Below are 23079 nucleotides of genomic sequence, written 5' to 3' on the forward strand. Positions count from 1 at the left end.
TTTCTCATCCAATTCCATCCTCCCACGTTAATTGATTTGCATTAACTAACTCCACGGTGTGGGATGTGACGGCGACATAAGCTGTGTATATGATTGTCGTGCATATACATATAGGAGATATAAGAGCCTAGTTGTCTAATTTAGAGTTGATATGTTCTACGTAATAGGCCCCCAGCCACATACTCTATGTATTCGACCTACTTGGCATTCTCTTTTCTTTTTCTTTTTTCAATCTTTTTTGTTTATCGTCTTTATGTTCTGTTTTCAAGATGTTCTTTTAATAAATATTTTGTATAAAGTAAGCTAAAAGGTTAACTCAATAAGTTGTATCACGAACTTATGCATCAAAGTTGTGTGAGAAGTTTTGGAAAAAGTTATGTTCAAAGTTATCATTTGGTAAGGAGGTTGGAATAAGTTATGCGTAAAATTTATACGTGTCATGTTAAAAAATTGTCCTACAAAAATTTGGTTGAAAAAAGTTATGCATAAAGTTACAAGTATAGTAAAAGTTGTGCTGAAAAATTATCATCTAGGAGTAATAGTTATACGTAAAAATTTATACGTGTCAGCTAAGAAGTTAGCCTACAAAAAGTTGGTTGAAAAAAGTTATGCATAAAAGTTACAAGTATAGTAAAAGTTGCGCTGAAAAATTATCATCTAGAATTAATAGTTATGTTGAAAAATATCATTCAATAGTTGTCTAAAAAAGTTATACATACAACTTTCTAAAAGTAGAAAATTGTGGAGAAGAAAAATTTTCCAAAAAGGAAACTCAGCCGCTGGCATCTCTCCTAGCGCGTGCTCATTAGCCGAGCCCCTGTATACTACTCCAATGGTCCTGAATGATTTCATAAAGAGAAAGGTTATGTGAGCTGAATCAGAATTTTTTTTCCTACGTGAAATCGCGGAAATCAAAAAACAAGGCGAAGGAGCCGGATATTTTATCCAGGTGGGGACGCCAAGAGGGGGATGGAGCGCGGAAGCCGAAAATGGAAAGGGAAAAATGCGGAAACCAAAGATGAAATGTTTTGGGCTGTCGGAAATCGTTTGTTAGGTTCGCGGACTAGCATGCCCCCTCGCTACCGGGTCGGTTTGGTTTGGTTTGGACTTGTAACCGTCTGCCCTGATCTGTGGGGCGAGCCGGCAAAGCGAAGACCCTTTCAGGCTTTGCATGTCTATCACGCATGTGCTTCAAAATGCTTTCCGACTTGCGCAGTCCTTTGCTCCCACCACAGCCAGTGGCGTCCTAGTAGGAGTACTCCCTCCTTCCCAGTTTATAAGGCATACACGTATATCAAGATTCAAACCTTCTCATATTTGACCAATAATTTGACTATTAAATTTTTGTTTTTATAATGCAAATTTCATATGATTGGATTCATAATCAAATATAGTTTACAATGATTATAAGCTTATAATCAAAAGTGATATAATATATGATAAATAAATGGTCAAAGTGTTGTTTAGAAGACCGTGTCATGTTCCACCGTGCCTTATAAACGGGGAAGGAGGGAGTATTATTTAGCGAGAAGGATTGACTCGCTTTGATTTTGCACTGTTGTTGACCTGGAGCAAAAGAAACTAGTTATAGCTAGCACACCATTTGAGGCTCAGGCTCTGAATCATACGAAGCTCTGAGGTAAGCATGACGTTTGTTCAGCCTAGGTAAAAAAAATTCCCTAGGAAAGGTAGAAAATTACATGTCGTACTACCATTCCAAGTAATATAATAATATAAGCACCAGTTAAATTTCCGCTTCAAAAAAAAATCCTCATTTTTCCGCGTACAACAAGCAACAGCAAAGGTTTGTGACAGATTAACTCCATAGTTCACTCTAGCTGAAGAATGCCAGCTTAATCCATTGTTAATTGCTTATTAATCCGATCCGGGCTCGTCAGCCCATCTGGCCACGTTCAGCGGCGAAAATGAAACGAAGTGTGCCTTAGCCGGTGAGGCGGGATCGGGTATGCCTGGATCCGTCGAGATGCATCATCCCCAACCGCCAACCGGCGACGACCGCAACTCACATCCATCCACGGCGACGCAGTCGCCTCGGTCAGTCCTCCCCACACTTCCTCCCACATCCACACTGGCTGACTCCCCTCACACTACCACCATCCAGTAGTCGTCGTTCTCGTTCCACCACGGCGCTCCGCAAGTTGCGCTCGCCGGCTTCCCCTTCGCCTCCTCCCCCTCTCCCCGTTTCTTCCCCTCCACGTTGACCACGACTTTTTCGTTGCCGCCGAGTATACCCGCCTTGCCAGCCTCACTCCACTCCACCCACCCGCCCCGAGTGAGACGAGGCCCAACCCCACTCCTTCGCAGCCACTCCACCGGCCTCCCACCCGCTGCCGCCGCGCCCCCACCTGTCACTGTGCCGCGTGCGCGCCCACACCGGCGACCCCCTCACTTCCCCCACCTACGACGCAACTTCCCACGCCCGCCACCGCTTTAAAACCTCCTCCTCACAGCCTCACTCTCCCCCACTCATCACACACCATCAGAGCACAGCCGAGAGCGAGACGCCCAAGCAACCACCACTCCACAGCTAAGCCAGCCACCGCGAGAACAAGTCGCAGCGGCGGCCAAGAACTCATCTCCGCTCTCCAGCGAAGAAGCCTTCCAAGCTTGCCGTGCGCCATGACTTCCATGGAGCTGCTCCACGCCGTGATCCCGGAGAAGCAGCGCGAGGACGCGGCGGCAGCTCTGGCGCCGGCGACGACGACGAGCAGCAGCGCCACCGCCACGAGCGGCGACGAGGGCTCCCACGTGCCGCAAGGGTGGACCAAGAGGAAGCGCTCGCGCCGCCAGCGGTCCGAGGAGGAGAACCTCGCGCTCTGCCTCCTCATGCTCTCCCGCGGCGGCAACCACCGCGTCCAGGCCCCGCCGCCGGTCCCCGCCGCGGCGCCGGCCGCCGCGGAGTTCAAGTGCTCCGTCTGCGGCAAGTCCTTCAGCTCCTACCAGGCGCTGGGGGGCCACAAGACCAGCCACCGCGCCAAGCTGCCGACCCCTCCTGCTTCCGCGGGCGCTCCGGCCGCACCCGTCGTGGAGGCCCCCGCCCTAATCACCGTCGTCGTCCCGCCGCCGATCGAGGTCCGCGAGCCGGCCACTTCATCCACCGCCGCGTCCTCCGACGGGGCGGCCGCCTCGAGCAGAGTCCACAGGTGCTCCATCTGCCACAAGGAGTTCCCCACCGGGCAGGCTCTCGGCGGGCACAAGAGGAAGCACTACGACGGCGGCGCGGGCAGCGCCGCCGCCGCCGCCTCCACCGATCTCCTGGCCGCCGCCGCGGCCGCCGAGACGTCCGAGGTGGGGAGCTCCGGCAACGGCAGCTCCGCGGCCCGGGCGTTCGACCTGAACCTCCCGGCCGTGCCGGAGTTCGTGTTCCGGTGCGGCAAGGCCGGCAAGATGTGGGAGCAGGACGAGGAGGTGCAGAGCCCGCTGGCGTTCAAGAAGCCCCGCCTCCTGATGACCGCGTGAGGACGCGGGTCCGATCGATCCGTCCAAAGATTTTTGGTCTAGCTGCTGAGAGCTGGGTGGAACACTATTCGTTCATTCATTCGTCTGGTACCAGTAGTACTATTGTTTGATTTGTTCTTGTTATTACAGCTCTTGTACAGAGAGAGAGTGCGAGTCAGATACAACACACATACCATACGTACGTAGGCCTTCCTCCTCTTGGAAGAAGTATACTTGTATCCCCTTAGCCGTCAGTTAGTAGTATACCGTAGCTCATACTCCATTCTCGTGCAGAGAAGATTGGTGAACTAGTGATGCTTTCTTGTAACATATGGTATAAATGGATTGAGGATTATGGAAGAATCAGATGCCTTTCTCGCAGAACTTTTCTTTCATGTCTGGCTCAAGTTTAGCTGCTGGTTGATCGATCCATCGATCCGTGCTCTCCTATCACTCTTTCCGGCTCGGTTCGCCCCAGTCCTTGCTTCCATGGGAAGAAAGAAACAGAGCCACACCGATTGCTTTGCCCGGTTCTCGGCTGGGCCGGCCACGATCCTCACGTACTCAGTGACGTGGAACCCCTGCCGATAGCTTGGTCCGTTCCGTTCCGGGCTTCCACGCGCTTCTTCCATCCACCACTTGCCCGGCTGCTGGTTGCGGGGCGGGGCGGGGCGGCGACGCCCTACGACCGCCGCAAGTGGGAACAACAAACCTGGGGCCGTTGCGGCTCCGGGAACGCCGACGGGCGGCGCCCACTAGCGGGTGGAACGGCCGCCGACAGCGACGCCGCCCCGCCCGGGCCCGCCGGTGCCTGCCGACTCGCGCCCGCCCGCCTGCCCCGGATCGCTTTCGACGCAACAGCTCCCCGCGGCCGGCCCGCATGGTTTACTTCGGAAAGCGGCGCGCCGGCCTTCCCCGCCCGAGCGCGCGTGTACTTCCGCGCCATGACGCTCCCGTCCCGCCCGCCCGCCCACTTCCGCGTATGGCCGACGACGGCTTGGGTCGCGTATGGGCGGGGCGGCGTCGAAGGAGGAGGGACGGGACGGAACGGAAGCGTGCGTCGGCGACGGGGCCGGGGGCATGTTTCACGTGGCGTGGCGGCGTCGCGTGTGGCGTTGAAGATTTCGTGGGCGACCCGCCACCGGTCCGCGACGGTGCGCACGCGTCCTCGGAGAGTTGGGGGCCGGCGACCCGGCGCGTTCTGGATGCCGGGATATGTTCGCGCCGGTTTCGTTCCGTCCCGGGCTTACCTTGCGGTCTTCTGGGTCCACGCCACGCCACGGTGACGTGCGCTATGCTGGCATAGTATTTGCCACGATGGGACCTCCTGGAGATGCCATTTGGAGCATGTGTGGTGGTGCTGCACTGCTGCTGCTGCTGCTCTGCACATCTTCTCATCTACTCCGTAGTATAAAGTAGGGATAAGCCAAAGCAAAGCCGGCCAAACATGGCATGTCCAAAAACAGGACACCTCTTCCCTACTGATCTCACGAGTTTTTTTTTTTTTGCTAGACGTGGAAAGGACTAACTCCAAAACTGCTCCACCTGTCAGTGTGACAGTGTCGCGTACGTAGCTATGAGCTGTAGGGTCTGTTTGGTTCACTTGCTTATACTAGCCTGGCTAGAATATAGAGCCAGACCAGTTTAAGCCTGTCTTCACAAGTACATTTGTCCATGTTTGGTTGCCTATATAACTGGAGCCTGGTTTAGTTTTGTTGTGTTTGGTTTACCTGCACTACTGGATAGCATCACCTCTTCTTTTCAAGCGGTGAACTATTCAGTCCATCAGCCCCCGTTCTTCTCTCATTTTTCCAAGTGGAGGAAGCATTCAGACAGAGGGAGGCCGAGCTAGGGTTTTTTTATCCAACCGCCGGGACCTAACCGCCGGCCACCGGTTCCGGTTTACCGGACCGGTTGGACCGGTTACCGGTTGAAACCGGTCAAACTCAAGTTTGAATTCAAAACCCGCAGTTATACCGGTTTCGAACATCTAACCGGCCGGTTAGACCGGTTTACCGGTCCGGTTTGACCGGTTACCGGTCGGTTTAGGCTAAATTCAAATTTTTTTCTTTTTTAGTTTAAATTCAAATGCCCGCAAAGTATACTAAATGAATGTTTGTATAATATGTTTTAGCCTAAATGAACCCTCCAATTTTTTTTACTACTTTTACATTGTATTTGTATACTTTTGTATGCATGTTTTTTTGTTTAACTTCAAATGCTCGCAAAGTATACTAAATGAATGAATATTTGAAAAAATTTGACACCATTAAATTCGTCGCAACTTGAAATATTTTTAAGATTTTTTTGGAATTTTTCCATTTTTTCGAATTCAAATTTAAAATTTGAATTTGGGCCGGTTTCTAACCGCCTGGAACCGGAACCGGGCTGGGCCGGGCCGGTTAGACCGGTAACCGCGGTAACCGGTCCGGTTCCGAGCGGTTTGGTGAACCATGGGCCGAGCAGCCATGGCAACAGCGCGCGCACCTCCATTCCTAGCAAAGGCAATGAGGAGATTTCCGTCAAAGAACCCTCCTGATAGGCTCCTCGTCTTCCAGAAATCACGCAGTCGAAATGAATTCCGCCGCGAACACGCAGGCGTCCGGAGCTTCACCCCGGCGGCCGCACGGGCGAGCACTGCCACCGAGAACACGCAGGCGTGCGGGAGCTCTGCCCCGGCGGCCGCACGGGCAAGCGCCGCCGCCGCAGGCACGCGGGCGTGCGGGAGCTCCACCCCGGACTGGATTTATTTACTCACGGGAAAATTGGTTTTGTAGCACTGAAAGATCCTGAGATCCGGAAAATACCACCGAAAGATCGCGGACACGTAAAATACCACCGAAAGGTCGGAATTTGAACTGAAAATAACACTCTGTTAACGGACCTGTTAGTCTGCCACACATTTCTAACGTGAAAAGACATATTTGCCCATGTCCTTATCTTATCCCCATCGATTGAGTCCTTGCAGCTCAGAGCCGGTCCATCTCCATCGAGCATCCGGGCGAGCGCCGCGCCCCGCCTCCGCCGGCGACGTGCTGCCTCCGCCGCGCCGGCGACGGGCCGCCTCCTCCGCGCCAGTCGCGCCCCGGCGACGCCGCGCGCGCCTCCGCTGTGCCAGCCGCACTACCTCTGCTCCGACAGCCGCGCCTCCGCCCGCCGCCTGTGCTCCGGCAGTGGCCTATTGTTGATCCCAGGGTTCACCAAACCGCTCGGAACCGGACCGGTTACCGCGGTTACCGGTCTAACCGGCCCGGCCCGGTTCCGGTTCCGGGCGGTTAGAAACCGGCTCAAATTCAAATTTTAAATTTGAATTCGAAAAAATGGAAAAAAATCCCAAAAAATTCTTAAAAATACTTCAAGTTACGACGAATCTAATGGTGTCAAATTTTTTCAAATATTCATTCATTTAGTATACTTTGCGAGCATTTGAAGTTAAACAAAAAAACATGCATACAAAAGTATACAAATACAATGTAAAAGTAGTGAAAAAAAAGTTGGAGGGTTCATTTAGGCTAAAACATATTATACAAACATTCATTTAGTATACTTTGCGGGCATTTGAATTTAAACTAAATTTTTTTTTTGAATTTAGCCTAAACCGACCGGTAACCAGTCTAACCGGCCGGTTAGATGTTCGAAACCGGTATAACTGCGGGTTTTGAATTCAAACTTAAGTTTGACCGGTTTCAACCTGTAACCGGTCCAACCGGTCCGGTAAACCGGAACCGGTGGCCGGCGGTTAGGTCCCGGCGGTCGGATAAAAAAACCCTGGTTGATCCCGGGTTTGTAATGTTGCCTCCAAAGCTTGAAAGGTCTGCAGGTAGGCCAAGAGTGAAGAGGATCAAAAGTAAGGGTGAGCCAGGAAAAAGGGGTCCTTACCAATGCAAAAGATGCTTCCAGTTTGAGCATATTGAGAAGGGTTGTACTGGGCCACCTACTAATCTCACTGTTGAAATGCCACCAGTAGCCCCAAAAAATTCAAGGTAAATTGACCTACTCACTTTTTCTGTAATTTCATTTTTTCTTACGTATGGCTGATACGTTCCTCTTGTACAGCAAAAGGAAAGAAAAGGGCAGTACATCTACCTTCAAAAAAGCTCCAAAAAAATCCAAGAAAGAATCTGCACCTTCTACTTCCTTAGTTGCAGAACCACCTGTTAGTCCAGGGCCAACAACAAGAAGGATAGCAGCTTCTACTTGTAGTCCTATCAGTCCAGGACCTACAACAAGGAGCAGGGCAGCCGCAGACATATCCCCAAGAGGAATTGCAAGAAGGCTTATCATAGGCTAAGAAATGGCTTTGCTACTATAATGTTTAGTTAGACTATGGATGTATCTATTGAACTGTTGTGTGTGTTAGCAGACATGCCCCCTTTGCTATGTATGTGCTGGATCCCAAACTGTTACTCTATTCACACTTATTCTCTACTTTAAGTGTTGGGTGCTTTATATGTGCTGGAATGTGTCTATGTGGCTGCTTGAATGTGCTTATACGCCTAGTATGGCCGCTGAAATGTGTTTATTTGCCCACTGTAGCTGCTGGAATGTGTTTTTGACCACTATAGCTGTTGGAATGGCTTTATTTGTCCACTGGATTGCATGTACCGGTTGGTTTTGTGTGATAGATTTGCCCACTGGAATGCATGTACCGGTTGGTTTTGTGTGATAGACTAACTGCTCCGTTAGTTATTTTAACGGAGTGCTATTTTCAGTCCAAATTCCGACCTTTCGATGGTATTTTACGTGTCCGCGATCTTTCGGTGGTATTTTCCGGATCTCGAAATCTTTCAGTGCTTTAGAACCAATTTCCCCTTTACTCACAATCACAGCGAAGGAACAAGGTCACTAGACCCATCCAAGCACAGGGCTACTCACCAGCAAGAGAGGTGATCCGAGCCCGGATGGATCTCCAGTCCCCGGTCCACGCCAGTGCAGCACCACTGCACCAGTAGGATGCGGAGACCGCGCCTCTTGACGAGAGAAGACTTCGGGTTGGTGCGGCCGTGTCTGGTGCCAGCGCCAACAGACCGCGCCTCTTGACGAGAGAAGACTTCGGGTTGGTGCGAGACCGCGCGGGCGAGCGCCGCCGCACAGGGCCAGGCCGACCATGCCGGCGAACAGCGCCGCTAGGGGCCAGGCCGGCCGTGCGGGCAAGCGCCGCTAGGGGCCAGGCCGGCCGCGCCGGCGAGTAGCGCCGCTATGGACCAGGCCGGCCGCGCGGGTGAGCAAACTCACCAGCAGAGCAGATGCGGCGCGCGTTGAGCGAACTCACCGGCGGAGGCCAATGATGCTAGCGCAAGCCTGGCTCCAGATAAACGGCAGTTTCTCGCGTACTAGCAGAGCCTGGCTAAGGAGGTGAAGTTGCATTGTTAGAGCCTGGCTAAAGAGTCTATCCAGGTAACCAAACGTGAGCTACCTGGTTTATGGGAGTCTGACTAGAAGTTAGCCAAGCAACCAAACGGACCCGTAGTGTCGCGTACGTAGCTATGTGCTGTAGCACTAACCCGACGAAGAAGATTTTTTTTTATAAAAGCTTTTAGGCAAGCTTTATTGATGAAAGATGGTTACATCACTATATAAGAACTGGGCAGAAGGAAGATTGGCCGTAGTGGGGGTGGGGGGGGGGGGGGGGGGGGGGGGGCGGAGGTCTTTTGTGACGGCACCCACCGCTTCCATGGGACCTGGAACAGTGTTTATGAACCGCATGTGTGCTGGGCCAGTGAAACAGTGTTTATGAACCGCATGGGACCTGTGACGTCACTCGCCAGTTACGACCTGGAACAGTGTTTATGGACCGCATGTGTGCTGGGCCAAACAAGGCCTTGCATTAGCGGATGGGCAGCTTGTCGCTTCTCGGACCCCGCTCTGGGCTGGGTTCCTACAAGGCCGTGACTGCGCGTTCACAACACATGGGCTCCGCTTTTCTCTGCGCCCCGCCCATCTAATTTGTGAAATGGGCTTTTCTTCTAACTCCTGCCGAAGCCTCATGTATCAGCTCTTTCTGGGCTTTTCATTCCCACCGCGCGCCCACTCCCCGCCCACGCGTCATCCATGGGCCGTTCGGCGCTTACGCCTTCTTGAATTAACAAAACAGGCCCATTAGGTGGTGCCGTCCGAGTTACTGGCTGCCTTCAAATTAGTTTCTTCAAGTTTTTTTTTCCCGCTTCTAAAATTCAGGAACGAATTCCATTCTAGAATACCAAAAAAAGGCCTTGCAAGCATGAAGCGTGTGTATGTGTGTGCTTCTATACCTTGTAATACAGCAACCGTCAATCAAGGTCAACAGGAAGTGTGCGGTTAACCATGAGCCAGTGACGAAAGGAGACAGAGAGGCCAAACGTTACCTGCTTTGCAAAATTCTGTTCTTCCTTTCAGCCAGCCAAATTTGAACCGTAAAGATTTTCCAAAGGTTCATCTCTAGTGATTTATTCTTGCATTTTTTTACTATAGAATATACACTAACGTCCATATATTCCAATCTTCGTGTCTTGTGTGGATTCACTCTAATATTTTTTATCAGAATATACAGCAAAATGGCTACATTAGCGGATATTCGATGTGGACATCTGCTCAATCTAAAGAAGATTTCTTTCGCATCTGTTGTTCTCCATAATAATGTAAACAAAACAAACTACACTTTTCTAGAAAATGTGTTCCAACCGTACTGTACATGTAGTAGCTTTGCATATATGGGCTATGCATCTTAACACAATTATATTTTCGTTGCCACTAATGCATGGGAACGTAGCCATCCAGATGAGATGGCCCTCACTGTGTGACTGAAGTTCAAAGGCGTTACTGTATCAGAAATGGATCCTTCTAGCAAGTAAACGATGATGCCGTTCGAGATCTGAGGCGCGCGGCATGTGATCTTCTTCTCGTACGTTGTTGAGGTTGAAGACGACACATGTGCAAAGGTTACAGACACAGACCCACTGTTGCAGAAAGATCGTATGGTCAGTAAAGTGTCGGATCTTCAGTGGCCATGGTCCAGACCTGAAATTAGGACCCCACGAATATGGTCGGTAGCTAATCTAGGTTGCCACGTCCAAGGCCGGTTTGTAACAGCGCGGCGCACCGTAGCGATCGAGGAGGCCGGGCCGGAGGCAAGGGAAGCCCGGCGTAGGACGGCAGGAGCCACAGCATCTAGCGCTAGCAGGCACGGCCAGGGACCAGGGGAGTTCAGGACCAGCGATCGGAACAGCGTCAAGCCGCTTCCAGTGTTCACAAAACCGTTGGCAATCGGTCCGATTTGACCGGTTCCGGTCAAACCGGTCAAATCGGTCCGAGGATTTAGTATAATTTAAATTTTTTTTAAAAAAAAATTCCCTAAAAAATTTTAAAAATACTTTAAAGTGCGACGAATCTAATGGTGTCAAATTTTCTCAAAAATTCGTTCATTTAGTATAGTTTGCGGGGATTTGAAGTTAAACAAAAAAAACGTGCATATAAAAGTATACCAATATAATGTAAAAATAGTACAAAAAATGGTTAAAGGGTTCATTTAGGCTAAAACATGTTATACAAACATTCATTTAGTATACTTTGCGGACATTTGAATTTAAACCAAAAAAGAAAAAAAATTGAATTTGGGGGTGTGACATCCCGAAAATCTATCAAAAATTAAATCACGCGCTAAAATATTTTGTTTCCAAAAACTTTTCATCATTGAGCTCAAAACCCGCCTAAAACCCGGAACCCTAATTCCCGGAATCTTTCTCCGTTCCAAACATCCGATTTCCAACCCCCCGACCCCTTTCCATGTGACCTCGTCCGCGCGCACGCGACCGCTGAGCGTGGCCGACCGGCCCCATGGTCGTCGCCGCGATGAGCGCCGGCGCGAGTCTCTCCCTCTCTCTCTTCTCTCTTTTCCCCATTTTCTTTTTCATTTTCCTTTTTCCCTTTCTTTTTTTCCATTTTATTTTCCTTTTTCCTTTTTCTTTTCCTCTCCCTCTCTCCTTCCTCCCTCCCCTCTGCCGCTCTCCCCCGCCGCTCCGCGAGCAGAGCCACGTGCGCCGCCCCGCCCTCGCCGCCGGCCGCACAACGCCGCCTCGCCGCTCGAGCCGCTCAGCGCCAAGCACAGCGCCTCGAGGGCCCCTCCACGTGCTCGCCTTCCTCCTGCGCACCGTGCCGCTGCCCGAGACGTCGCGTCGACGCCGCGAATCGCGCGTCGCGCCGCTCCGCGATGCCTGGGCGCCATTAATGGCCGCCGGCCGGCCACCACCGGTGCCTCTCCCCTCCACCGCCATGCCTTGGCTATAAATACGCCCTCCGCGCGCCTCCGCTCCTCCACGAACCCGCCCAGCCCCTGCGCCCCCCCTTCCAAGCCTTGCCGCACCGCCGCCTAGAGCCGCCGTGGCCATCGCCGCACGCTCTCGTCGCCCCACCTCTGAAGCGCCCCGACCCGAAGATCAAGGCTAAACCATGTATTAATTACCGAATAAAGTCTCCGGCATAATACATGTTACATCAAGTGGAGTCCAGAGTCATACAGAGCTTTATTTAACACATACATGAGGAGTAAAGTGACAACACAAAGCTACACAGAACAACCATAGGATAACAACTAGCATAGCGACATGTAGGACTAGCTCTTCATCCATCACGGCTCCACTCGATCAGCTTGGGTGCGGACACGATCTACTCGTAGTCTTCTGGCACAAAGTCAGGATCCTCTGGAGAAAAATCAACAGGGGTGAGTACAAAAGTACTCAGCAAGCTCCACCTCACCCTACGGGAGGGGAAAATGACATGCACGACACACATTGAGCACCATGCATTAGCAATGCAACTAATGGTAAGCAACTCTTCCCGACACAACCCACCATAGGTAGCTCACTAGTTGTCAGGACCACACCGTAGCCTGTCCATACCGTGGACACGGACCATTCGAATGGATTATACACTCTGCAGAGGTCGTACACTGTACCCACACGCTCGGCTGCCCGAACGGACAACCGACATAGCCGACACCCAGCCGTGGCTCAACCCCGACTAGTCGCCCCCAAACCCTCGGGTCTGGACCAATCCAGGTCTCACCCCAAAACATATCCACCTCGGACGACTACCAGGTTAGCCAGTGGGATTAGGCTAGGGTTTGCCCATACAAACTCATGTGGTCGTACTGAAAGTAAGCTAGGTGAGATGTCAAAACAACTCGGTCCTTATGGTTCACCAGGGCAGCAACCATCCCTCAACATATCAACTCGAGCCTACCACCACGGTAGCACTCACCTGCCAGTCTACCACCACGGTAGCGCCGGCTCCAGCATACCCAGCTGCCCTGGTCTCAGCCAGATCCCTTCGTATCCTATTCTCAGCTCCGGATATGCATAACTACTCAGATGCATGCATGAGCACACTCAATCACTCAAGTACTGGTATATGTAATCGATCCTAGACCCAGGCTACAGCAAAACGTCCTCACATAGATGCAACCGCTCACGTAGGGGTCGATGAAACTTGCCTTCGCTTGCGTACGCGTCGTCGGCGGCGGCTTCCTGCTCGTGGTACGGGTCTTCTGGCTCCTTGGCAGGCTCCTCCTCGGTCACTCCGTGATCTATGAGCGAAAACGGCACAACCGGCAAACAAACACAAGGAAGCAATAAGCTCAAATGGAGACGAAAATAGGAGGAATAGATAGTATATGATTTGAGGAGAGTTAAGGAAAAAGAGTTAGGTGAAGAGGAGTTGATATGAAGGAGATATTGAGTTTACAGTATTGGTTGGTAGAATGATTTGGATTAAGTGCTCACGGCCTGGTGGGTGTTTTGGGCCTTTGTTGTGGAGTTAATGGTCGGGGGAGCTGCCTGCCATCTCACCTTGGCGCGGAACAGCTTGAGGAAGAGGGTCAACTGTTGGAGCTTCGTCTCGTGAGTGAGCTGGGCTCGGGAGGAGTGGTTCAGCTAGCGGAGCGAAGCGGCTCGGTGTGCTTGGCTGGTGACGGGGCTCGTCACGGCCTTGCTCCTTTTATAGGCGAGGAGAGCAGCAGCGGCGTTGCGCAAGGATGGGCGACGGCGTGGGCTGCGGCAGCTCGTCGTCAACGCAAACAGTGGCAGCACTGAAGGCGTGAGCGCCGAGGCGGCAAAGCCGGCGAGGGCGCTGCAGCGGCGTGGGCGAGGTAGGGACGCGGGGGTGGGCGACACGGCGTGATGCCGGCGGCAGTGCGCGGTCCCGTCGTGGGGCCGGCGTGTCGCGCGTGCGCGAGCGAGAGCGAGCGGGTGAGGCGGTTCGGCGGAAAAAAAAATCTCGGCCGGCACTGTGCGTGGCGACCCCGATTTTTAGCGAGGTGGGTGCTGCCATGACGGGTCTTTTCAAGGTCAATGGTGTGGGTATTCTGTGGCTTCCAGGGAATGATGAAGTCATGGCAAAGTAGGTAGGCGCTGTCATGATTGTCTGGGAATTATGACATGGTTCGGTGACTTAAGAGATTTTTATGGAAACGAGATGATTTTTGTCGTAGGTGTAAGCATGCGTATGCCGGTTACTGGAGGGAACGAATGTACTAATGTAAGGCAAGAGTATAAAATAGTTTACCTAATAGTTATGTAATACCTCGTATAACATTAGTATTATTTCACCTTACTAGTTTAATTGCATCCTAAGTTTTATTTTAGTGATTGCTGGAATTTGAGGTGGCCCTACTAAGTTAAGGATCTACACCAACTCACTTCAGAGTCGATCAGCTTCTAGTTACTTAGTGTACCGGGTCCTTTTGACGGCAGAGCCGCCTTTTGCTTCCGGGAGGCAGAGCCTACCAACAGATGAAGCTGGCTTCCGGGTGGCAGAGCCAACCTTCGATGAAGCCCAGACCCTTTTGTGATCCCGGGTGGCAGAGCCAACCTTCGATGGATCACAACTTATACACTAAGTACTTAAATTTAACCGGAAGACTAACACTTATAAGACGCTTACCTTATTGAAGGAATAAAGGAACACACTCCTAGCACACTCTACCTATGCTCACTTCTACCATGCCCTTGGATGTGTGTGGGATGGAGTGGAGTAGTATGGCATGGCAAGGGGTGACACCCTCCTTATATAGGCACTCATACCCTCTTGGATGAGTGACACATGTCACACTCTAGGAGGTTCCCTACAAATATCTAAGTTCCCTACAAATATCTAATTCTAGAAAATTCTAAATTTTACCATGGCAAGAAAATATCCAAGCTTCTTGTCTTCTTATGATTTTTGTGGAACATTCTAGAACCTTGTCATGGTGAACAAAATTACGCCATGGTTTATCCTTATTTTTATAGAACCTTCTAGAAATTTGCATTATAAATTTCAACACTCCCCCTTAATCATGATAAAAACTGGGATGTTACAACCTCCTCGCGCGATCCCAGCCCGAGGTAGGATCGGGAATCGAGTCCCCGTAGCCCCCTCCCTCTTTTCCCCCTCACCCCAGCCGCCGCCGTGGCCCGGAGCGCCGGGATTGACACCGCCGGCGCCCCTGTTTTCCCCCTCCCCTGTTTCGGTTGGGAGGAAGGAGAAGACAGGGTAGTTTTGCCAAAAGGCCCATGGCCTTTCTTTCTTTTATTTAAAAGCCCTTCCACCCTTTTAGTCTTTTGCAAAAGAAACCCCCATGTTCTCCTTATTAAAGAAAGACCCTTCCACTATATAGAACTAATTATAGATAGACCCCTACCCTTTCCAGAATATTCCAGATATTTTTGGAAATTCTATTCAAGTCTTGTCACTCCCAGAAATAATTACAAATAGGCCCCTGAACTCTGATTTAGCCCCTGAACCCCTCTTCGGCCTATCATTTCATGCGCCAAACAACTCCCGATCGATCTGAAACTTTACCATGCCATTCCTAACATAGTTTTGGCCATACCATTAGGAAACCACCCTAAAATATTACTTCTATCTCCATACCTTATTTCTTTTCTTGATTGTGTGCTTGTTTGTATATGTCGTAGATCACGGTGTGAACGAGGGAGAACCTGTCGACGAGCAGTACTGCGAGCAAGTGAACGAGGACCAGTTCCACGATCCCGAACCCGAAGGACAGCACCTCGATCAGGACTTCCCGGAAGGCTTTGAAGACGGCAAGTTCAATCCAGCCCTTTGATGCATGTTTTGTCCTAGTTTTTATAAACACAACCTATTAGCCTGTTTTAGAAGATTGCATATGTTTTGCCTGCTGAAAACACGGTTGGATAGTCACCCCTTGACTTGTTATAACCATTCCTTGACCACCTAGATTAATGTCTGAATGTGTTGTTTGGACGTTAATCACTGCTAGAACGCTTAGGATCTCATACACAATACAACTTGTTTTATAAAGAAAATGTGTGTGTGTGTGGGAAGGGAGAAAAGTGGAATTTCGAAAGATGAGTTTAGACGGGATGGATGGCATTTCTGTGTGATTTGCCGATTGGTGTGCTCGTGCCTGTGTGGCAGAGCAAGGAAGGGAGATATTCATCTTGTCACAACTAAGGACCGAGTTGGTGTGTCATCTCACCTAACTCCACTATCGTGCAAACCACTCGACCGTTGAATGGGCAACGGCTTAGCATAAACCCCACTAGTTAGTCTGATAGCCATCAGGAGAGCTGAGAGCAACGGGTGATCAAGGAGAAGGGATTAGCTCTGTGTGACTTATGCCCCGGTTAAAACCTCTGTGATAGGTCAATGACCCCTTGGTGGATCCCGTGATGGCTAGTCAGGTCTAGCTAAGGTGGGTAATGGCTTTGCTGGGATCTGCACCGACACTAAGGTGATCGAGTTGCGCTACCCCACTTGTGTGTAAAGTTGCACACCTCTGCAGAGTTAAAATCTATTCGAATAGCCGTGCCCACGGTACTGGGCGAGTTACAGTGTGGTCACATAACTAGTGTTTCTTCTGGGAATGGATGGGTTGGCGTGAGTTGTTTTGGGAAATGTGTCCGGCAGTTGTGTCGTGTGCTACGGCAGATGAGGAGTCCGGTAGCAGCTTAAAACTTGGATCCTGTGTGGGTCAACACTACGTGTTACTCGGTGCAAGAAAAACTTGCTTTGAAAATCCTTTATTTCAAATGAACCCCTACATAAAATATTGTTTTCCGCAAATTAAACCCTAGCCTTATCCTTGATTTACCCTGTGCATTATATTCTGTTTATACCCCCTCCGTGGGTGTGGTTGGACTTGCTGAGTACGTTTGTACTCACCCCATTCTTAATTTTTACATAGGAAGACCCAGACTTCGTTCCTGACGCGCTGAGTAGGGGTACCGTCCTGCACCCAATCTTGCCTGTGGATTAGGGTCACCCGCAGGAGGTTCCGCATGGCGCAAGACTCTGATGACCCCCTCTTCGTAGTTAATGTAGTTGTGTGGGGTTTAGTGGTAATCCTCGCGATAGTGGCGCTTCACTGCCCATTACCGCGTAGAGTTGTACGGTGATGTACCATCTGATGTAATAAATGTGTCATTAGCCTCCTGGGACTGATGTTTGTATCACATTTAAGTCTTCTCTTATGAGGGGACGCTTCAGCGGGTTACTAGTCAAACCGACTTGTATACCGGTACGAACCGTTTGCACATAGGATTTTAAATTCAAATTTGACTTCGACCGGTTTGGACCGATTTCCGGTCAAACCGGTCCGTATACCGGTACCGAACTCCACCGGTTTGGTCGGACCGGTCGGTAACGTAAACCCTGGCCGCTTCTGCTTGGTACTTGCAGCGGCGGCGACCGGGACAAGTGGCGTCGATTAGGCGGTTAGGCCATGGGTGGGTGGGGCTCCGGAGACGAGGACTAGAACAGGGTGCAAATTGCGGCGTGTCCACTGCCCACCAAATTTCTTTAATTCAATTATCAGTAGTTTCTTTGAAACGCGGCATTTTTTCTTTTAAAAGGGAAAACTCTGCTGTGGTTCAACTAGAGAGCGCCAGTGTAGTTCTTGTAAGACGGACGGCACATTGTGCTGTCTGGACTCTGGAGAGCGAGTGTTCGAAGTTGTATTATATATTGTGAGCTACTCAAACTTGACTGTACTATTCCCAAGTTCAGAGTGGAGCTAAATGGCTAGGAGTAACCGGAGGAAAATAGATCAGATTGTCGAGCTTACAGAAATATAATTATGCTATGATTGTGCACGGGTCGATCCATCTACTACGTTACATCAAAACCCACCACAATTAGACGTCCGCTTAAGCTTGACCTACGAGGTCACTAGATATGAACATGTCAGATCACACCCTATGTTTTCAGTTTTCATAAACGCCACCCGGTCAAGATTCTCTCTGCATTAGCTCTGCATGTGAGGTCATCACAAGTTACATCACCGGCACCCTAGGGTCATGCAGCCAGTAGCCCTAGCTTTTCAGAGCTCCACTCAGAAAGCCCAGTCCTTGACCTTTAACAGAGCTCGCCATCTATCACCCCGGACAACAAGGCGTATGCAACATCATACCACGGCGCTAGTCGCTACCAGGGCGCGATTAGATTAGCCGATTAGGTCAAAACGCCGACGGGTTAAACTAAACACGTACGGCGGCGATCCTCGCGTCCTCCGCATGATACGGAGGGGGGGGGGGGGGGGGGGGGCGCCGAGCCGGCGCAGTTATTCCAGGTCCGGCCATTGTTGGCAGATCACGTCGGGCGGACGGCTACAGTGCCGTGACGGCCTTTAACATGCAGGCCGGGGTGCACGTCGCGATGTGATGGCGAGGCGCGGTAGGAGATGAAGAGGAGGAAGGAGCTCATCCGTGGCCGCCGCCCGGAGACGCTGTCCCACAGGCGGCTCTCCGGCTGGCCCTGGCCTTTCACCTCCCCGTCCTTTCGCGTTGGGAAAAACACACACGAGTGACGGCGACGCGACCGTGCGCGCGCGCGCGCGCGGCAGCGGCTCGGCCGGTCGACGGCGGATCACCTGATGGGCCCGGCATCGGCATCGCTTTTTTTCACGCTGCTGTCCGGCAGCAACAGTTCCCGCATTCAAAGTCTCCAGCTTGTCAAGTCAATTCGTCGGGTGACTGGCTGCTGACTCGGTCCTTCGCCATGACCGGGAACCCTCTGCTGCTTGGACGATGTGGAAACCTGTTCATGCAGTGGTGTCCTCTGTGCTGAGTTCCCTTTACCTTTACCGTGAACAATTACAACCAACTTAACGGCAAAGGCGTCCTATAATGAAAGTGTATACCGCACATGTCACAAAATACCCGATAATAACTAGGGTAGGGACCCGATTCAACCAATTAGCACGATACCTAGCTACAGTTGGCTAATGTTCATTAGCGAACAATTGACATAATCATGACGATCAACATCTTACTATTACTAATTAGAGGCTCCTTTGAAGCCTCCACGTGAAGCCACCTAGGATCCTAGGTGGACACTCTAAAAAAATAGAGAAGTACTAGAAATTTCCACGAAAATTAGAAACATCTGGCCATCCATCTGACTACTCTAATCATAATAGTCATTGGATCTGTTATCTTTTTTAATAAATTACCCACATTTCCCACGAAAATTAGAAACATCTGGCCATCCATCTGACTACTCTAATCATAATAGTCATTGAATCTGTTATCTTTTTTAATAAATTACCCACTTTTGCCATTATAAAAATAGATTAAATAACCCTCTAAGCATGTATCTAAATTACCTACCTCTGCCGTTATTATAAAAAACATAAAGTAACCCCCTAATCTTTGTGTAAATTACCCACATATGCCATTAAAATAATAATGCAAAACAGCCCCTAATTTGTATATAAATTATCCAACTATGTTATTATTCCTAAATCTGAATCTAAATTATAATAATTATAATAAAATATTAAATTATATCAATATAAAATTCTAAATTAATATTTCTATTAAAGTATATCAATATAAATTCTAAATTAATATTTGTATCACTATTGTATTATTATGTATATAAAATACTACTCATGATGTGTCACTGTGTATTCATGTACGATGGAAGAGATAAGAACATTAATTCATAAATAAATAGTTTAATTAAATATATATATCAAACACACATAGAGATGTGGTGCAAAATAAAATCTATTGCAACTATATTATAATAAATATATATTTTATAGTATGTGTTAGAATATATAATAGATGGGAGTGCGTGAGATAGATAATTATAGTTATTAGTTGTATGATTTATTTTTAAAATAACTCTATTAGCCCGTGCGGGAGCACGAGTTGATAGACTAGTATAATAGAATTATAAACACCACCGATAATATCGTTAAAGTGCATCCATGGTACATAACCAATCATTTCAAATAAAGGTATGCCGGTTGCGGCATGGCTTGGTCCTGACAACGATGGTTTAGTTTATAAGACCAAACGTCGAGCCAATTTAGCCAGAAGAAATACGCATACTGCGGTGTGGTTAGGCCGGGCGTTTACATGCGTCGAGGACACCATTGCAAACGATGGTAGTAACGTTTCTGTCTAGTTAATAAAGCTCTCGTTTACGCGAAAAATGAAAAATCTAAAACTCACTATAAAACAAAAATAGGAAAAACAGTGGAATCTTAGGAATATGTTCTCGTTTTAAGGAGAAAACTCTGCTTTCAATAAAAGCAATCAAAAGGTACAGTACACCCTCACACACGCACAGTCTGCTAGGGATACCAGCTTACAATTACAAGGCGGAGCTAGCAAAAGAGGATAAGCCTATCATTACCAGCTAAGGATTATGTTCTCATTTCATTATCAGATCTGATTACCTTGACAATCACATCTAACCTTTGCTCGATCCGGCACACCATATAGAAACCACTACGTCGCACGTAAGCTAAACCTGAACAACCACAGATTTGCAAAGAATCCCAAAGATCACCAGGCAGCAGCATCTCTTTGTGGGGGAAGGATGCATATATGCTCCAAACAAAAGAAGCAAATCTAACAAACCTTTCTAGTTCTCTGAAAAGGACACGAAAAGGAGAAGGTACTAAAAGGCTGGTCTCCACTCTGGTCCCACAAGAACCGGTTACAACTAGGCAGCTCCTCCCATTCCCATCCAAGTAGATGGAACAGCAGCTGTATTCACATCTAAACAAATTAAGGAAACGTTAACTTAGCTAGGTTCTAGCAGAAATTACGCCTAAACGTACCAGCACATGTTTGAAACGCAAAATGTTGAGCTGGAAAGCCACTCTAGCTACGCCATCTGACAGGCGAAGAGGGAAAAAAAATATAAAGACCTAAGCATATGATTTTATATCTGCCTAAAACTCCCTCGGGTCGATGAATATGGAGTGCCCGGCCGGCGCCTTGGTCCAGTCGCCGAGCGGCCCGTCGCTGTAGCCGTCCGCGAGCCGCTTGATGCACCAGAGGTCCTCGGCGCCAAGCCGCGCCCAGTGCGGCACCCCGGCGCGGACGGGCTCGCAGGCGCTGACCTCGGTGGCCACGACGCCGCAGCCGCCGTCGCGGGCCATGTTGTGCGCGTGGCGGCACAGCGCGCGGGCGAGCCGGGGGGCGCCGGCGCCGGCGCCACCGAGGCCGTAGAGGAAGTAGAGCCCGAACGGCGCGAACAGGTTGGGGATGGAGGGGATCCCGAGCCACGGCGCCGCGCGGTCCACCAGCCGCGTCGCGCCCGCCGCGGCGCGCATCAGGCGCGGCGCCCCGCGCACCTCGAGGCGGAAGGCGTCCATGCAGTTCCACACGCTCAGCACGGCCCACGACGGCGGCGGCGCGGCCAGGAACGCCTCGACGCCCTCCCACCGCGCCCCCGCCGGCACGGCCAGGAACGTGCCGAGCGACAGGTCGTTGGACAGCACGGCGTCGATGTCGGCGGGGAAGAACTCGACGCCGGCGAGGTGCCACCGGTAGAGCAGCTCGGCCTCCCGCGGCTGGAGGCACACGATGGCCGCCCTCCGCGAGGGCCGGAGTGCGTGGCCGAACACCGGGTGCACGAGCACGGACGGCGTGCGGAACTTGGCGTAGCCGCAGCGGCCGGTGAAGAGCCGCACCGACGCCTCGTTGTCCTGCTCCGTCGCCATGTACGCGTACTCCGCCCCCGTTTGCCGGAACCACTCCTCCATCCGGTCCACCAGCTTCTTCCCGACTCCCTTCCTCCTGCGATGCAGGAGCCACTCGAGTCACATTCTTGCTTTGATGATAACGACATTGGGAGTGCTATACTTGCACGTACTAGTTCCTTCCTACGTGGACGTACCTGTGTCTCGGGGAGACGCGGAGGCCGAGGACGTAGCCGACCTTGGTGTAGATGGGGTCCTTGGAGTGGGTGGTGCCGGAGACGACGGTCTTGACGCAGCCGCGGACGAGGCCGGCGATCTCCGTGCTGTTGGGGCCGGTTGCTGTCTCCGCGACCTTTCCATATCGGCGCGGTTCAAACATGCGTTTCAGGCAGTCCATTAATCAGTTGGGTTTCTCCATCCGGGACCCACGCCGGGCCGGGCCGGGCCGAGAGGAAACGAAACGAAACGTCGAAACGAGAGGAGGCGAGAGGGCGGGGGGCATGGGGGGACGGGGCGGAGGACAGGTGGTAGGCTGCCTTAGCTAGCTAGGTCGAGCGAGCCCGCGCGGCGGTTCGCCGCCTGCATATGGCCGGGCCAGCTACCTCGCCTCGCCGCGGCCACCACGTAAGCAGCATGAGGATTGAGGAAGACCGAGCACACACGCCACGTAATACGTACGTACCAGCATGAGGAAGGCCGGCGAGTGGCGAATGCGGCAGAGCGGGTCGCCGAGGAGGTCGGTGAAGAGGCACATCTTGCCGCCGCCGCCGGACCCGACCTCGCACGCGCGCTCCACCGCCTCCACGCCGCGGCGGTCGCGGGCGCCGTCGTACTCCCGCACCACCACCACTGTCGCCGCCGCCGCCTCGACCATCTCCCTGCCCGGCCGGCCTCCGCAGGGGCGACGAAGACGCCGGCTAAGGGAGGAGCTGGGTGTGTTTGGTGCTTGATATAGTAGTTGCGTTGCGAGAAGAGGCGAGCGAGGCGAGGAGGCCGCGAGTATGAATCACGTGAGGGCGCGGGCGGGAAGGCGAGGGCGTTCTTTTTGCGTGCCTGGCTCCTCCACAATTACTCCTCCCCGCACACGCACGGAGGAAGGAGTAGCAGCGCGGCTATCCGCCGCCCACTCAGGCAGCGATATCCCCGGTGCAATAACTGGCGGCGCCTCGCCTAGCCGCGCGGCCGGGGCTCGATCGCGGGCGCAGCGGGACAGGAGGCGGCTGGCTAGCAGCAGCTCAGCTAGAGCTTAGCAGCAGCGCCGCTATCGGAGGAGGAAAGCGGGCGTTCGAGCTGCGCGCTTTGCAGAGAAGGGAAGAAAACCGGTGGCGGTGGGATCGGAGGGAGAACTGGGCGCCACAGCCTGCCTATAGGAATGAGGGTGCTGCGAGCGGGTGGATGTGGTGAGTAACTGGCGAGTGGTCAGTGGTGTAGGAGTCCAACAGGCAAACAGGGGAAGGCGGCTGGCTGGCTGGCCACTGCTAGGTGAGGGCGGGTTGCGGCTGCTATTTATACACCGGTTTTTGTACCCTGGACATCGGGGTGGACCCCCACCAGGTGAAAAGGGCTTTGTGTGGGGCCATGCATCCCCCGCTGTGGCGCTGTGTTCCATTTTCACTTTGTTTTAAATAAAGGTAGCTTAATCTTCTCCTCGTCTTGTGAAGTTGTGATGTTTCGAGGGA

General features: G+C 51.4%; 2 protein-coding genes across 3 annotated transcripts; one reads left to right on the plus strand and one right to left on the minus strand.

Moving 5' to 3' along the window:
- The first annotated feature begins 2467 nt into the window (after positions 1-2467).
- Positions 2468-3837, plus strand: LOC120690000 (zinc finger protein 1-like). The gene has a single exon (XM_039972503.1). The coding sequence runs from the start codon at positions 2641-2643 to the stop codon at positions 3478-3480; it is 840 nt and encodes a 279-aa protein (XP_039828437.1). The 5' UTR covers positions 2468-2640; the 3' UTR covers positions 3481-3837.
- A 16114-nt stretch (positions 3838-19951) lies between these two features.
- Positions 19952-22877, minus strand: LOC120690001 (probable N-acetyltransferase HLS1-like). 2 transcript variants are annotated; one of them, XR_005681542.1, is made up of 4 exons: positions 22083-22865; positions 21598-21752; positions 20331-21497; positions 19952-20220 (listed from the first exon to the last, which is right to left on the minus strand). XR_005681542.1 is itself a non-coding variant. In XM_039972504.1 (3 exons), the coding sequence occupies exons 1-3, from the start codon at positions 22272-22274 to the stop codon at positions 20648-20650; spliced, it is 1197 nt and encodes a 398-aa protein (XP_039828438.1). In that variant the 5' UTR covers positions 22275-22877; the 3' UTR covers positions 19952-20647. The 2 variants fall into 2 exon arrangements, 1 of the variants encoding a protein (XP_039828438.1); XM_039972504.1 differs by having other exon boundaries at positions 19952-21497; positions 22083-22877.
- Between the last annotated feature and the right edge of the window lie 202 nt (positions 22878-23079).

Source organism: Panicum virgatum, chromosome 9N (assembly GCF_016808335.1).
Source record: "Panicum virgatum strain AP13 chromosome 9N, P.virgatum_v5, whole genome shotgun sequence".
In the NCBI taxonomy this organism is placed as follows: Eukaryota; Viridiplantae; Streptophyta; class Magnoliopsida; order Poales; family Poaceae; genus Panicum; species Panicum virgatum.